We start from the raw sequence: 16,711 nt of genomic DNA, 5'->3' as shown, positions 1-16,711 counted from the left end.
GTATGTATTATTTCATCTCATCCTTGCTATATGCTTGCTAGCAAGACTTCCGATTTTTACTTTGCACACAATGGAGAAACCAAGAAAGGTTAAAGCAATTGTCCAAGGGGGAAATGATGATTCAGAAGTAGATCCCAGACTTAACTGAGGGAGTCCCCACTTTTTTGCAGTAAACTCTTTATTTCAGCTGCCTGCAGGTGTCTTGCCCCAAATCCTTGCAGTTACTTTCTGAGGCAAAACAGCTTCTTCCTGGGCCTGCACCTCCTGGTTCTTTCCCTTCTCCCCATAGTCTTGCTCTTGTAACCATTCTGGCACATGTAATATTGACCCCCTCACTTTCTTAACAACTCTAGTATTTGTTAACCATATCACTGATCTTACCGACCTTTAACAGGAATTGATGCCATTTTTCATGGTAACTACCCACTAGCTGGCATTCTTAGCTGGGTCATATGTGTCTTTCTTACCATCTAAGATTTTTAAAAAATATTTTTATTTAATGTGTGTGTGCATGCTCACATGTGTGTATGTGATTGCACATATGAGTGTGTCACAGTGCACACATGGAGGTCAGAGGAGTATTTACAGGAGTTGGTTCTTTCTTTCCACCATGTGGGTCCCAGAGACTGAACTCTAGCCAACAGGTTTGGTGGCGGACACCTTTACCTGCTGAGCCATCTTACACTCTCCCATTTCAGATAGTCTTGCACACGTAAGGTTTAACACTGCCTGTTTCTCCTTTCCTTAGTCCATATATATCACACTACTCAGGGAAATTGGCTTTCATGAATGAGTAAATGAATGAATGACAAACACACTGAGAAAAAAGAATGCTATGAATGAGGACAGAGGGAGAATCTGCTGGCCTCTGCCAAGCCTTCAGATTCATGTAATCCCTTTGCCATCGCCTGCTTTCCTGAGCCAGCAGCCCCCTTTCAGAGGTGAGGCAACCTAACACCAAGGTAACCTGTGGAGGCTCCCTGCAGACTGGCATGCCAGTGAGGGTCCCCCTGATCTTCTGTGCGCCTGTAACTTCCAAGCCCTTACTCTTTCCACCCCATCTATAAAGGAAAGCACATTTGAGAGACTTCTTATTCAGCCTTCTCCCTTCCCAGTTTCACAAATAAGACCCACTTGCTGCCTGAGAATTGCTTGTCGGCAATTCTGTCACTTGTGTGAATTTGCATTCTTAAGGGAAGGAGTCGTTACAACTGGGAAAGCCAAATGTGTGCGGGTGTGAAATGGCGGGCTGCAAGGATTTTATCCGGGTCTATCTTATCTACCCACCCTGTCATTAGAAGTCAGCCAGGCCAAAGGTTTCCCAGTCAGCTGGTCCAGAGCCTCCAGAGCCCCCTCCTTTCTCCTTTCTTCTCTCTCCCTCCTCTCACAGTAGGCTGATAATCACTATGCATGATTTACAGGACCATGGCAAGAACCGAGTTAATGCTAGTGGCGTGCTAAGCACGAGCAGCTGAGGGCTCATAATTCAGCGTTGACATCTGAGCTAATCCACGAGTTTGCAGAGTCTCCAGACAAGCAGGCCTCTGGATTTCACTCAGTTAAATCATTTGTGCCCCACTTGTCTGTTAAGTGCTATGAGCTCCAGGGAAGAAAGATGATATGTAAATTTAAGGAATTAGCAGGCGACATCAGTCAGAGGGATGCTGAGCTGCAAAACATCCCTGCCTGTCACTGAGAGAGGCCTGATTAGAACCAGGGACACCACAAAGGGAGACTCAGACCAGGAAAAGCTCAAGAAATGGGGGGGGGGGGGCAGAAGATGAGGATGACCAAACTGAACAGATACTGTATGGCACTGTGCCTCTATCTTTAGTTTCTTGTCCATCCTGCAGTATCCCCCCCCCACTCCCCTGTACCCAGCACCCACCCCCAGCATTGCTAAGGTCCTGCTAACTAAGTAGCTCCAGCTGGCCCTGGATTCATACTCTTCCTGCCTGTTCCTCTTAAGTCCTGGGATTGGAAACATACCCCACTCCACACCAAGTTTGTTTTCTCCATTTTTAGAAAAGAAACTGAGGCTTGGAGACACGAGGTCGTGTTTCCAGGACCATGGCTATGGAGTGAAGAAAGCAGGGTCTGAACCCAGATGGGACTGAGTCAACTTGCTGGCTCTTCATCACCTGGGGTGGAATCTTGGCCAGATGCTCTAAACCTTTAAAAGCCTTAGTCTTTCCATCTGTACAACAGATATAATAGTGGTGGTGTTACTGCATAGGGTTGTAAGAATGGACCCTGTAAAGCACTTTGTATGGTAACAGGGCTATAGCAAGAGCGCAGCCCGGTTACTGATGCCACTCCATCCACTGTCTCCCACAGGCCAAAGACGACCATTAACCTGGGGAAGCTATTGCAAGGTGCAAAAGGAAGTATGATTTAACTGGAGGAGGGAATTGACAATCTTTGAACTAAGATGATTTCCCAGACCTGTCTCAACTCCAGGAAACAGCCAGCTCCCAGCTGTTCACCACATACCACCCACTACAGGTCTTCTGTGACCACCTATAGAAGATGAAATAAAATGTGATACTGTCTTGGATCTTGAGTGGGACCCCATGTGACTATTAGCATGGGCCAGAGGAAGTATGCAGAAACATCTTGACACCATGCCATTCATCCTTCCCTTCAGAAAGGTCCTCCGCAGGCCACACTGGCAATGTATTATCCAGGCCACAACCCAACTGTCAGAAACATCTTAAACTTAGTTTTACACTTCCTGCTGTCCTGTGGCCCTGTTTCCTCCATTCATCCCTTCATCCCTGATGGAATGAGCCAGTTTCTGTCCTCTGACTTTGCACCATCTTTATTCATAAGATATTAAAAAGCCCAGGGGCCTGAGGAGATGGTAAGTAAATAAGGCGTTTGTCTCACAAATTTGATGACCCAAGTTCAGGTCCCCAGAACTGAGGTAAAATCACGACTCAGTAAACCTACCTATTATGTATCCCTACATGGTGATGGGTGGGAGATGCAGGAGAAACAATGGAAGCTCTGGGCTAGCCTTATGTACAGTAGTGAACAAACACAGACTGCCCCAAACAAGATGCAAGGTAAGGACTGACATCAGAGGCTGTGCACTGTGGTACATATACACGCAAACACTCGTGGGGCGGGAAAGGGAAGAAGAGAGGTAGGGAAGGAAAGATGAGAGAGAGAGAGAGAGAGAGAGAGAGAGAGAGAGAGAGAGAGAGAGAGAAAATATGAATTTAAGCCTTTATTTTGTGCTTTCCCAGGAAACACAACCCTAGTCCTTTTAAATGTCCCCTTTCTGGGTCTTTGTGGACCTCTATTGACCCCCTCTTTGGAGCTAAGTGCTTTGTCTCTGGTAAGTCCTCACATTCATACAAGATATTGAGATTGAATGCCTTCTGAAAGTGAAGATGGCTCTGAAATATCCCACCTACAGCCAACCACTGCTAGATACTAAGAAAGTTCACAGCGGCTGCCAGTTACCTAATAGAAAGAAAGGCTGGCATGGTATGGGGACAGTGTTGCCTTATGAATTTCCTGTCTGCTGGAAGTTGTCTTCTTGTTCTGTGTTTGATGGCTAGGATACTGGCAATAGATAGCATCCAACAAAAAAGACAATGGAAAGGAAAACACACTCAGTTGCCAAAAGAGAATGAAGAAATAATGTCCCCAAGATGCAATTCCATCCTCCTGGACCTGACATATTTGGGAGGCATTTTGCTGCCCCCTTGACTCAAAATGCCTGTTGTTGCCAAGATGCAAACAACCACATGGGAATGAACAACACAAGTTCAAAAGGGCAGAGAGGAAGTGCAGAGGTCAGGGCTGTTCAGGCATTTCACCTGATGCTGTCTCAAGAAGGGTCTCTTGATATTTCACCTGGCGATTTATGATCCCATCTGGCTTCAGCTGCTTAAGTGTCCTATGGACACGTGACTGAGGTTGGTCCAATCGAAATGAATTCAATTGTGTCTACTCCCCTTTAACCAACCCTAAAATAAATCACCAGCTTGATCCTCCTGGCTATTGCAAAGCCAAGCGCGCCATCTGTCCCTCACACACATCTCCTGGCTAGCATCTTGCCCTCCTACTAGAACAACCATCTGAAAGAATATTTAGCGAAGCAGGATATGGAGCCTCTTAGTATAGGTCATACTTAAAACATGAGTCAGCCCCTCAGCTGGCCTCCCAAGGTCAGTCTGTCTCTGCTAAGGTCCTCAAATTAACAACCAGTTAAGGGAAACATTGACTTTGGATACACTCAGCAGGATGTTTTCGAGGTTTAAGATAGGACATTCGGAGGGCATTTGAGTTTTCAGCCTGACCAGTCCTAGCAGGCAGAGATGTTTTTTGGATGTGTCAGCTTCTACCTAAAGTTCTGCCATCTCATTCTGACACTTCGTTATCAACTCGGTCCCTCGTGATTTTCAGAAAGAAGGGGACAGCAGTTTCGCTCTCTTGTCATCTTTTCCACAAAGGGATGTTTTCTTCCCATCTTACAAGAAGTCTCTATTCTTTCCTTTTTGAGTTGAAAGTATCCCTTGACTATTGCTTGTTTTTAGCTCAGCTCTCCCTATCCTTTAATAATCTATCATGGTTCAAAGCCCCAGTTTTCTGTCCTTACATTTGCAAGGGCTACGCCCCAGCCAAACCAACAGCAGCCCCCTCTGAAGGTGATTCAATCAGCAGGCAATGGCTCTCAACTTGTGGGTCCCGACCCCTTTAGGGAGGTCAAATGATCCTTTTACAGGGGTAACAAATCAGATATTTACATTACAAATGACATTACATAGCAAAATGACAGTTATGAAGTGGCAATGAAAACAGTTTTATGATGGGCGAGGGGAGAGTTGCCACAACATGAGAAACTGTACCAAAGGGTCACAGCCTTAGGAAGGTTGAGGCCATTGGAGTGTCTGAATTGCAAGCCGCCACCTACTCTTTGGAGCTCAGAGAGAGATTTTTAAATTCAGAGTCATGGCTAGCTTACTGTCAAAAACCAAGCCCATCGTGAACTCCTCCATCAATTATTTCCTTTGATTTCTCTATGAACCTGGACTGGCCATACTCAGACACAGTTCCCTTTATCTTCTCCCTTGCACACAAAGTGTATCAGGGCTCTGGTCACCGGCTCTGCTGGGGTTCATCAGCAACCAGGTCTGCATCAAAACAACCCCAGTGAGAAATTAACAGGGTCTACTACTTCCATTCGAAGGGACAGACAACATGTGTAAAACCTGAATGTTTAGATTCTTGGCTTACTCCCACTTAGTTTTTTCTTTGAACCTGGGTAAAGGCACTGTTGTTTCAATCCCTTCTATTAGCTGGGCAAAGCTCCCTTCACAGGTGTCCTAGTACAAATAGGCTTTGCCTGTTTTCTTTAGATGTTTTCATGGCTTTTAGTCACTGAAATAAAGTAACATTGTAATCACACTCCACAAGGTCAATCAATGTTTCAGACAGTACACATATTCCAGAATGAAAGAGCACACGTTCCAGATCTCACTTGCATCACCATCAGGAGGCTGCCAGGGCAGGTTCCTGTTAATCTCTGGTCTTATCTCCTCCTCCTCCTCCTCCTCCTCCTCCTCCTCCTCCTCCTCTCCTCCTCCTCCTCCTCCTCCTCCTTCTCCCCCCCTCTCCCCCTTCCCTGCAGTGGTGCTAGGGATTCAACCTAGGCACTGCCAGAAGCTAAGGAAGCACTCTGCCACTAAGCTACAACCTTAGCTCTCCTTTTCCTTTCCTTTTAAAATGGGGTCTTGTTAAGCCACCCAAATTGGTTTTGAAAGTTTAAGGAAGACCTTAAACTTTCCGGTCCTCTTGCCCCAGTCTCTCAACCAGCTGAGATTACCTGCCAACACCACCAGGCCCAGGTCTTACCACATTCTTGACAATAATAATGATCATAACAATAACAACTATCAATACTATTGGTATGAATATTTACGTAGGATACTATTTCTGTGTGGCCTCCAAATAGTCCTTAATGTATGTTCCTTGGTTATTTTCCTGTGGTTGCTGAGGGAGACAGGGTGGCATACATAGGAAAATCAAAATAGCAGCCACCATACACTTCCAGAATGGGCTCAGGCAAATCCACCTCCCTACTTCCTTGCTCCTTGGTGTTCACTGAACCAAGTAATGGAAGTGTCATCAAGGATTGGGAGCTTGTTCTCCTGCTGGTGTCCATAGGTGCCAAAACAGTATTGTCTAATACAGTACTGAGATGCTGGGGTGTTCCATGTATGGACACTGTAGTCCCTGCATGTGTGAAATAGGACTGGTGCCGAAGCAGAACTGAAGAATCAGCTCATTAAAATTACGATAGAAATAGCCACAAACAGTTGAGGGCTCCTTAGCCAACACTGGAGAGCTGGGTACCAGGCCCACCCTATCGTCTCAAGGAGTGCTTGTGTCCTTCCTTATAGACCCAACTCTCATCATTCTCAGAATTCTCTTCATGATCAAAGCATCAGAACATGTGTGTAGAAAATATGCCTGTTCTACTGATAGCACACTTTGTAGCTTCAGAGGGAAGGCAGAGTGGCTTGTCAGAGAGTGTAGGACAGGCTCCTCTGCTGCCACCAGGGGTCACTGAGTTCGGAACACAGCAGCCCCCTCCCCCCAAGGGGGAGTTGGTATGAACACACTCTAGGCAGCTCAGCCAGCCCCAAGAGCTAAAAAAAGAAATTCTGAGTGGCTTGAAAGACGATGTTGAAAAACAAAAACAGTGGAATGAAACCAGTGGGTGTCTTGTCAGCCTAGAGCAACCATTACCAACTAACCAGAGAAACAGAACTATTTGCTGACTTAAAAGGGAGCAGAAAAGGGAAAGAGCACGAGAAAACAACTCAATCAGAAAATATCTAAGCAATGTAAGTAGTTTCCATGGACACTTGTGATCAACTCATCCGTGTTGTGCTTCACCATGGCCATCTCACCCCACCCCCTCTTCCCTTCATCCTTAGCCTTAGAATTAGATGCCTTCTTTCCAAAATGACTTCTGTTTACATACTTACAAAGGGGATAAAGCATGTTGCACAATTCCAGAGAACAATGGGTCTGGTCTCTGTGAAGAGCAAAGTAGGGTGACACAGTGGCTTTCAGGTTTGGGGCCAGGTGCCAGCCATTCTGCACCCATTAGCATTGTCCCCACCCTGAGTCCAGCATAGCTGTTTCCTTTCTCCCAACTGCTTCCCTCAGGGCCCCATTTTTTAAGAACAAGAAGGGACCACCCCAAATAGAAAGTGTGTCTATCTTCTGCTTACAGTGTGATTTGGAGTTTTGTAAGCAGGACAGTGGGAAGTGGAGAAGACTTTGTTTTTTTGTTTTTTTATTTATTTTATGTGCATTGGTGTGAGGGTGTCAGATCTCCTGGAAATCAAGTTACAGACAGTTGTGAGCTGCCATGTGGGTGCTGGGAACTGAACAGGGGTCCTCTGGAAGAGCAGCCAGTGCTCTTAACCATTGAGCCATCTTTCTAGCCCTAAGACTTTTTTTTCTTTTCTTTTTTTTAATCGCAGAGGGCAACATTGTGACTTTGTTTCCTGGAGTCTGGTCACAAATGTGGCTTTCCTAAACTTCAGTGATTCCCCTGGAGAAGCAGAATAATCATTTTCCTTCTCAACATTAGACCTTATGGCCCTAATTTTCTTTCTGTTCCCCCATCTATTTAGCCAAAAGTTGGGATTATGCCCACTTCCTTAGCCTGCTCTGAAAAGCCCTCCCAAACTGCAGAGTGTAATGAATGAATCACCTGAAATGAAGACAAAGACTACAATTTCCAACCACTAGCAAGGGTCAAGGGACTAGGCATTCAGGTAAGGGTGGGGTCTGAACAAAGTGGGTAGAAGTAGGTGTAGGACAACAGGCTATGGCAGAGGGGAGGTGACATATGCTCTACCAGAACTGCCACTTGCTCACTGGTGGCCTTGTAGCCCAGGTAGGGCTAGCCTCAGACACCCTCAGAGGAAATCTTTTTGGAAGCATAGAAAGGGCAGGCCCAAGGATTAGAAAGGACTGAAAGTTGGCCCTGGAAAAGAAATGATAAATTGTGAGCTGGGTGTTGGTGGCTCACACATTTAATCCCAGCCCTCAGAGGCAGAGACAGACAGATCTCTGTGAGTTTGAGGCCAACCTAATCTACAGAGAGAGTTCCATGACAGGCTCCAAAGCTACAGAGAAACGCTATCTTGAAAACACACACACACACACACACACACACACACCACCACCACCAATAATAATAATAATCTTGAAAACACACACACACACACACACACACACACACACACACACACCACCACCACCAATAATAATAATAAATCCTCCTAACACCACAGAGAATCCATGTACACAACCCTTTATTCGAAGTACCTCAGCCAAGCTTCACCGGAGATCGCCCCAATCCCTACCTCTCATTCAGACAATACATAAACATATACACACATGTACCCCCATTCACCTTTCTTACACGCAGATAAAGATGGGGGCTGGGAAAACCACCAATTAATTGGACCTGGTCTCAAAGGAGAGGAAATGAAATGAAAAATCTAGCCTGGGTTATAAAAATAAGTATTTTTTTCCCAGGGAGCAGGAGGCTCATTATATTAATTAAACATTATTGCAGAGAACGAGAGGGGGAGGGGGATTAGAGCTGGGACTGGGGTAAGTGCTCTCTCTCCCGAGCCTGAGGCTGTGGTGATCCTCAGATACAAATCTCTCTGAGCCAGCACTCAAAGGCTGAAGAGATAAACACTTGAAATATGAAAATGTTTTTCTTCCAAGCAGATGCTGTGACCCTCTGGGAAAGCAAGTGTGGGCTATGGCAGGAAACTAGCCCCAAGTATTCTTCTAGAGCCTTCCTCCCTCCTTGAACTCCTAGGGACAGGAGGCACCATGGGCGATCAGGGCGAGGGCAGCTCTGAAGAAGCCAGTAAGAGGGGAGCCCCTCCCCTTTTCATTTCTGGCCTTTTCCCAGTGCACTCCATCAACATTTAGCCTGCTAAATTTCCAGAATTAACCCCCTTTCTCCCAAAGGCTTTTGGTTATCTGAGGTCCAGGTTAGAGGTATATGAAAACTGAAAGCTAATCAGAGTGTTTTGGAGTGTTCACTGGCTTGTGAAGGCCACTTGTTAAATTTTCTGGAACTTTACAAGCCAATTAAATATAATCATTATTAAAAATTAAATTACATAAAACTATATTAAATTATATTAAAAAGGAAAATAATAAATCCCCCAACTCAACATTTCCTAATCATTTCTGTATATTCTGCTCTGGAGGTGATTTGCTTCTTGTATCTATACAGAGGAAATATATTCCCTGAGCCCCCCCCCCCACACTGCTTGTCTGAGCTCCTCCACCTCCTATGTCTGTGGCTCATTGAACTGTGGGGAGAGTATTTTTACCATTGAATGTGGCATACCTTATCAAGCTAGTTTGGCATCCCTGGAAAGCCTATTGTTAAGACATTTCCAGAAGGCAAGTGTTAAAGCATGTGACAGTACAGCCAGCAGATAGCTTTTGTTTCCTCCTTGTTCACAGGAGCTAAAAGCAGTGTCTAGCTACAGTACCAGGATGGGCTTCTGAGATCTGGCTTTTGTGGCTTAAAAGATGGCAAGTCTCCTTTATAGGCCAAGTGCCTGGCTCTTGGCTAAGACACGCCCATGGGCATCACATCCAAAGTGGCACGCCCTGTGTATGGCAGCATTTCAATCCTGGAGTGGTGGTAACCACAGATCTATGAGTCAGAATCCAGGCCAGCGGTTTCCCAATGAGAAACTTTGGGAACAACACCTTGTTGTTGACAAGAGGCTATGTGACAATAGTAGCCAGTGCTGGCTGGGGGAACAAGAGGACACTAGTGGACTCCTATCAACTCCTAAGGACCTCCCAATGGCTTCTTTCTCTCATTGTCCTGGTTTCTCTTTCTCCCTAGCAACTTAAAGCTGGGCTGAAATCCTGAGTAGGCTAGAACCACTGACCAGCCAGTGTGTGTGCAGATATCTGTGGCCGTTTGTGGGCAAAGAGCAGAAAATTGCTCTGTGGTGGGAAGCTATGGAGTTTGCAAGAGTGTCAGATGAAAACCATGTGTAGGCAGGTTTTCCATCCTCCTTAGGACGTCTCAACTGCCTTACCTGGAAATGTTCGGTCATTGGGGCTGGCACTGCTGATCCAGGTACTTCTGAGCCACTTGTTACGGTCGTACATCCAACCACAGGGCTCTTCGGGGAAATCAAAGTTGCAGTTGAATCCCGAAGGGAGTTGCAAATCTTTGTCTAAAAGGAGAAGAAAAGTAAGCAAAAGGCCAGCAGATGAAGCCGGGCCCAGAGTACAGCCATAATGATGCTACTTCCATGGCTGGCAAAGGCCTGAGTAGGAAGCAGAGAAAGAAGAGGCTCCCTTTGCTCATTCATTTCACTCATCTTGGCCATCACTGCCTTTCTGGCCAGGCTTTGGTCTCATCTTTCCTAGGCATGAAAGCCAAGTCTGCCAGTGGGTCCCATAGTAAGCAATTATAAATGAGGCCACCAAATGGCTTCAGGCTCTAATCAGCCTCCTCTGTCTACCTCAGAGAGCAGACAAATGTGAAAATTGCTGCTCCCTAAAAAGCCAGAGGAGGATGTCTCCCCAGCACCTCAGTGGATTTCAGGTTTCCTAAGAGGACCATCTCAACTCCTGCCAGCCTGGCTCTCAGAAGTGCTGGGGCGGCCCATTAGCAGCCAGAGAGACCTGAATGCCAGGGAACTTTTGGCTGAGTCGAAGAAAGTGACTTCAGAAACAAGGCTGGCTTGTTTACCGGCCCTTACCTCTTTGAGACACAGTTCTTCTTTCAGAGGGCTGGTATAGTTTGGCATTGTCAGGTGGGCATTCTGACATGTTAAGAGTGAAAACGAAGGTGGAGGAGTGGTAACCCTTAGAGCTGCCCAGCTCAGAGCTGAGTAACATGAGAAGTATTTTTATCTGTTAAGCCTGGTGACTCTGCCCTGTCATCCCAGTTATTCTACGGTACATGGTGCAGCGCTCCTGAGGGTTAGGATCCCAGGGGAGGTGAAGAACACATTCTCTGAGAGTCTGAGAAAAAGTGACCACAGAATGGCTCACCCTGTCTACTTTAGAGATTTACCTAGCTGAGCCCAAAGGTGGAACCAAGTGGGTTTTCTCTGGGGTTCCACCCAGTTCTAAAAGCCCAGTATGAGTTAATGCTAACCCTGGAATTCAGTGGGGGTGGTACGGAGGTGGGGAAAGAGAAGATGGGAACCCACACCTGGACATTTGCCAGAGACAGAGGGAAAGGGTTGGCAATGCTAGTAGCCCAGGGGAAGTGGAGTCTTTGGTCTTCTCACTTCCCTTCCCAAGTTCCCAGTGAATAATTTCCATGGGGAAGGTTCAGAATGCTGGTTAAGATGTCTAAAGGCAACAGCAGCTGGGTAGAGACAAATTGCCCACCATGGGGTGGAGGACACTTGGCTTTGGAGGCCAGGGCTGCTGCTGATCTCAGCAGCAGGACACAGATTGCCAACAGACCCTACTGTGTCCCGCCTTCCCAAGGGGGAGATTTAATGTTTGCCCACCCTTAGCCAAAGTCAGCTGGAGTGGAAAGGAAACACATGGAACCCATCAGAGAAGCATCAACCTGTGGCTTGGGAAAGTCAGGCAATAGCCCTCACCATCTCTTTCTCTCCACAATTTCTCCACATGTCTATTTTTCCATTCAAAAATACAGAGTAATTCAATATACCATAATTCCTCTGTAATGTTTATACGCATACTATATCTCAGGAACCAAATTCCACAAAAAGATCTTTTACTAAAAAGAAGGGAGGGACCATCAAAGAAACCTCAAATCAAACAAACCACTGTAAACGGTAAAATTATATTAAAAATAAACTTTTGAAATTTTGCAGCAGAACCCTTAAATTTTCCTTTGGATTGCCGTTTAGCTGGGCTCCCCATTCCCATGCCTCTGGACATACTGACTTTGTGAATCTAATGCCATGCATTAACTCCCTGTGTGTTTCATTTTCTCCTCTCTGTCTCAGAGATGTCTTGGAAGATTCTCCTCGTCTCATTATGAAACTAAAAACAAGCTCATTAAAATGTCAAGATTTTGTATTCAAGTAACCCTGACCAACAGTGTCCCCTACCCACACAATATACCAAAGCACACTCCCTAAAACATATGCATTTAATTTTCATTTTTCAGTCCCACAATTTCAGCATTAATTCTTGGCTTTCATCCCATTCTTCTTAATGGCTAATTTTTGGAGCCACTCTCACCACCCTGGCAGTTTCCCATGCTGCCCCCTGGCTGTGAGCAGGCGCCACGGGTTCACCAGCTCTCTACATCTTTACATCCTTTCTCAAATGTCTTTGCTAATCTTTCCTCATTTTGTTTAGTGAACAGTTAATAATGGCCAGTCATTTACTCTAAATTGAGGTTGTCAAACTTAAAAGTCCAGCCCAAACTCTAGGTGTTGTAAAAGTTGTGGCTTATTGGGAATGTCCTAATAAAATGACCTGGACAGTACATTACAAATAGGACTTGCTTTGGGGAATCTTCCAATTGCTGACTTTATCTACTTGGATATGCTCTGAAGACCAAATGAAGGGAATAATGATTTCCCATGCGAAGAGATGATCCAAAAAACTTGGCTCCCTTGGGTTTTTGAAGGACTGGCTGAGGACCCCTCACATCCTGTCTTTGCCCCTGGCCTGTGTGACATGACACATAGAAGATGGGACAGGCAGTCTGGTAGAATCGTCCCCACTATATTTTCATAAATCAAGGTTATTGTCAGATGCAGGGAAGTGCATTGATTCTGGTTAATTGGTGGACTCACGTGGCTATCACAAACAATGACTCCCCCCCCAAAAAAAGACAGCAGGTCTTCATATGGCTGTGCCACAGAGACACATCCTAACAGAAAAAGCTGTTGCTGCTGTTAAGTCTTGGTCTGGGGATGGTTTTCCTTTAACTAAGTCAAGGCAGTGAGAACTCAAAGCTCTTACCTTAGCAGTGGGTTTGTATCTATAGGGCTATATTAGTTGTCACCATATCTGAGTGTTTCTAGTAGCCACTGCCTCAGGCTTCTGAGTATTTGTACCTCTCTGAACTCTTCTGTAAGTAAGTTCATGTGAACCTCTAACCCAAGGTATCTCAAGTTCTTGCCTGATCATGGGCCATCTGCCTGGTCCATACTCATGCCACCCCAGATGAAACATGATGACGTCCCAATCCTTACCATCCTCAAAGCTGCAGTTTTCCCCACACTCGGTGGCATCCTCATCCATGGGATAAGGGGTGGTGGTCTCTTCACTCTTTATGGTGGGTCCCAGTGTCTCCACTGTGGGCTTGGAGTCTGCAAAGGTGAAGGGAGAAAAGAAATGTTGCAGCAGGTTGCACTGTCACCCAGCAGAGGAAGATGCCAAAAACTAAGATCTTCCTTCTAGGTGTGAGCTTGTAAGGAGGAAAGGGAAGGTGCACAGATGTATGCACAACCTGAATTCACCCTTGTGAGCTGGGGGCAGAGTCACGAGGGTCACTTTAGTTGAAGGATAACAGTCTAGAACTCCCGAAGCAGCTGCAACAGGCATGGGTTGACCCCACACTAGAGGCTCTAAGGGCAGCACAAAAGTGACAGCCATGGGGGTGGATGAGGCTGACCCCAAAGTGGTGCTGAACCACATCGGGCTATTCTGTTCAGAGGGTAGTGTGGTAGGGCACACAATCAAAATGAATGCTGCCCACCAAAATCGATTGAACAATCTCCGTGCTTATTGGAGCATGTTTCTGTTCCATGGGAAACCAGCCCCAGCGCTCTGTCTCAGCTTCATGGCTGCTGGTGGGCCTCGCTGCTTGGCTCTGCTTTCTCAAAACACATACTTTCACTATGCTAGACAGGATTTATTTGGAATCAAAACTAACTCTATAAAACAATCTGGCCCGTGGGGGCCACCTACAATAAAATAATCAGGAGCATTTGTCACCAAAGTTGTAAGTGAAACAGCAGCTTAGGAAGCCCGAATCCAGACTCTGTGTTGGCGTTTCGTGAACATGGACAGATGGGAATATGGATTTAAAGAGACTCAGACTAGGTGGAGTAACATGGCCTACAGCTTCTGGTCAAGGTATGGCAAATTAAAACACCCACTGGGTACAGTTACCATTCGGCGGGGACGCTGACTGGGGGTGGCAAGAGTTAGGCGTGGTGGAGAGAGTGAAGGCAGGCAAACAGGCCCGAGGCCCCATGACTTGATTCAAAAGACAGAGGCCCAGAGAAGAGATAACCTACTCTGGCTAGCTCTTCCAAATCCCCTCCCAGCCTGGCATTGCCCACCAGAGAAGCCTCCTGTCCCTTAGTAAAATCTCCAGGCTCACAAATATTGGCAACTTATAACAAATGTTATACTAAGGAGCAAACGATAAACCTGACTAGGTCAAACGGTGCTGTAGGCAGCCTGTTTTCACCTGGGCCAGGTAGGTGATTCACACATCCATTCATTCACTTGTTTATTTGCTCATTCAGTCACTCATTCACCAACTATTTGGGGAATGAATGAGGTTGTGAGTCAGGGCCTGGGTGGGGTGGGAAGAGTTCTGGAAACCTGTGTGCTATGGAGTGGTGAGTGTATCCTAGAGCTGCCCTCCCAGACGCCCTGAAGAAGTGAGGGCATTGTTCCCCCTGTGTCTGCACACGCTCCTTTGCACTATTGCATGTGATTAGGTGCCTTTGTGGGGCAGCCTTCAGGATATTATTTAATAAAGCCAGGAGCTGAGGAAATGGGTAAATATGCTGAAAAGACTTCACGGTCGACTTCCCACCTTTCTGCTATTAAATACTACGCACATAACCTTCCGTGCTTCCCACGGCCGCTTCTGCCTTTTGCTCAAAGTAAATAGCAAATAACCTCGAAGTGTCCTAATTTGTGAGTTCAGATTTGTCACTGTGTCATTGAATCTCAAACTCAATTGTAAAGCAAACTATGGGCGGCAAGGCAAGAAGCAATCATTTGAAACCCAAATACACTGGCTAACAGGTGAAACAGGCCTGTCAAATTATTTAGCCAAACTGGTTCAGCCCAGCCGTTCATTTTTCTGTTTTCCTTTTGGGTGAAGGAAAAAGAAAAAAAAAATGAACCAAGGGCGAGTTACAGACAGAGATGGAAATTTTGAAAACAAGAAGAATATGTCCGTAAACTATTTCTGGAAATTTTAGACGAAACTGGTCAGCTGGTGGGAGGGAGGAGATAAAGTGAAACCCAGGGGCAATGAGAGGCTGGTGAGGTGACAAGAGGGCAGGGTGTGTGAGTGAAAGTGAGGAAACAGGAGACAGCCTCTGTGCCTACTGTTTGTACTGAGTGCTCTGAGGTAACTGCCCACCAAACAGCAGCGTTCCTCCAAAATTAAAACCAGATGTCAGAGACTTCAAAGACATGGAGCTGGGCAGAGGCTAACACGCCTCAACTCTGATCTTCCAAGAGCAGGGCTGGGCTTTGAAATGGGAAACCTGTTGCTGTCACCAGGGCAATCTGGGGCAGGTTGGGACTGGAGGGACAATAAGGGGAAGAGGACATCAGCAAATGTCCAGCTGGCCATAATGCAAGGCCAGCCTGGGAGAGGCATGGCACAGAAGGAAAGGGGGGCAGAGGGAAGTGTGACCTGGTCCCCAGATAGCTGGGTGACCTTCTTGGGACTCAGTTTCCCAGTCTGTGAAAGGCCAGTAGGCTTAGCTTTGTGCAGCACACTTATCGGTAGGTCATGGATTTTTTTTTTTTTTTTCCGAGACAGGGTCTCTCTGTGCAGCTTTGGAGCCTATCCTGGCACTCCCTCTGGAGACCAGGCTGGCCTGGAACTCACAGAGATCCGCCTGCCTCTGCCTCCCGAGTGCTGGGATTAAAGGCATGCACCACCAACGCCTAGCCTTGGGTCATGGAATTTAATGGATTATAACAGCTTTTTAGAAGTCTGAGCTGTAATCTTTCAGGATGCGCTCGACTAATAAGGTTGAGCCCTTCTTCGGGAATCTCCTACTTCCATTACATTTGCCTGCACTCAGCTTGCCAGTGACAGGCAGCAATCTAAATACTCTCTGCCATTACTCCATGCCATTCTCATAACAGCTTTAGGGCTTTGAGACAGATTGATAACACCCCTACTTTCCAGGAAAAAGATGAAGTCATTTGTCCTAGGTTCTACACCTCATGATGGCCAGGAAGGACTTGAATTTAGCAATCGGGGGAATCCAAGAACTTCCCCATAATCACACATGTGTGTTTGCTTTGTCAGTGGAAGTGGCTACAATGGAGATTCAGTTTAACTTGAGGCTCAGGGTCAAACATGTTTGAAAATCACTAGCCTAGAAGTTTCTGGATCCTCTACAGCTTTAACGCTGAAGTCTAAGGTGGGTAAATGAAAATGGTTTATATCTGAGGTGGGATTTTAGTACCTATGAGGTACAGATGACAACCATTTGGGCTTTGGAAGACTTAGTCTTACCCCTACAAGTGTGTGTGTTCGAGGGGGTGTAGGGGCGTTGTCTCCCTACTAGTATGGATTCCATAAGACTGTCTTTCCCTCCAAGCCTATCGGTGAACTTGGGCCCTGTTCCTTGTGCACTTGCAGCCCGCACACAGGCAGCACTTTTCTCCCTGGGAGCCAAAAGCACTTCTCTGACATGCCCTTATTAATCCTTCATGCCATGCTGTTGCCTGAGCCAGT

The 16,711-nt window shown here is 46.2% G+C and overlaps 1 protein-coding gene across 19 annotated transcripts in view; it reads right to left on the bottom strand.

Moving 5' to 3' along the window:
- The window catches only part of Nrp2 (neuropilin 2), a 158,992-nt gene that overhangs the window by 78,277 nt on the left and 64,004 nt on the right, over positions 1-16,711 (bottom strand). For all 19 annotated transcript variants that reach the window (XM_035440981.1, XM_027397041.2, XM_035440982.1 and 16 more), the window contains 2 exons: positions 13,236-13,352; positions 10,128-10,268 (listed from right to left, as the gene is read on the bottom strand). In XM_035440981.1, the coding sequence (XP_035296872.1) occupies positions 10,128-10,268; positions 13,236-13,352 (258 nt within the window). The remainder of the gene's footprint in view (positions 1-10,127; positions 10,269-13,235; positions 13,353-16,711) is intronic.

Source organism: Cricetulus griseus, chromosome 2 (assembly GCF_003668045.3).
Source record: "Cricetulus griseus strain 17A/GY chromosome 2, alternate assembly CriGri-PICRH-1.0, whole genome shotgun sequence".
In the NCBI taxonomy this organism is placed as follows: domain Eukaryota; kingdom Metazoa; phylum Chordata; class Mammalia; order Rodentia; family Cricetidae; genus Cricetulus; species Cricetulus griseus.
The sequence above is the reverse complement of the archived record's forward strand: the minus strand, read 5'-3'. Positions and strand labels throughout refer to the sequence as shown.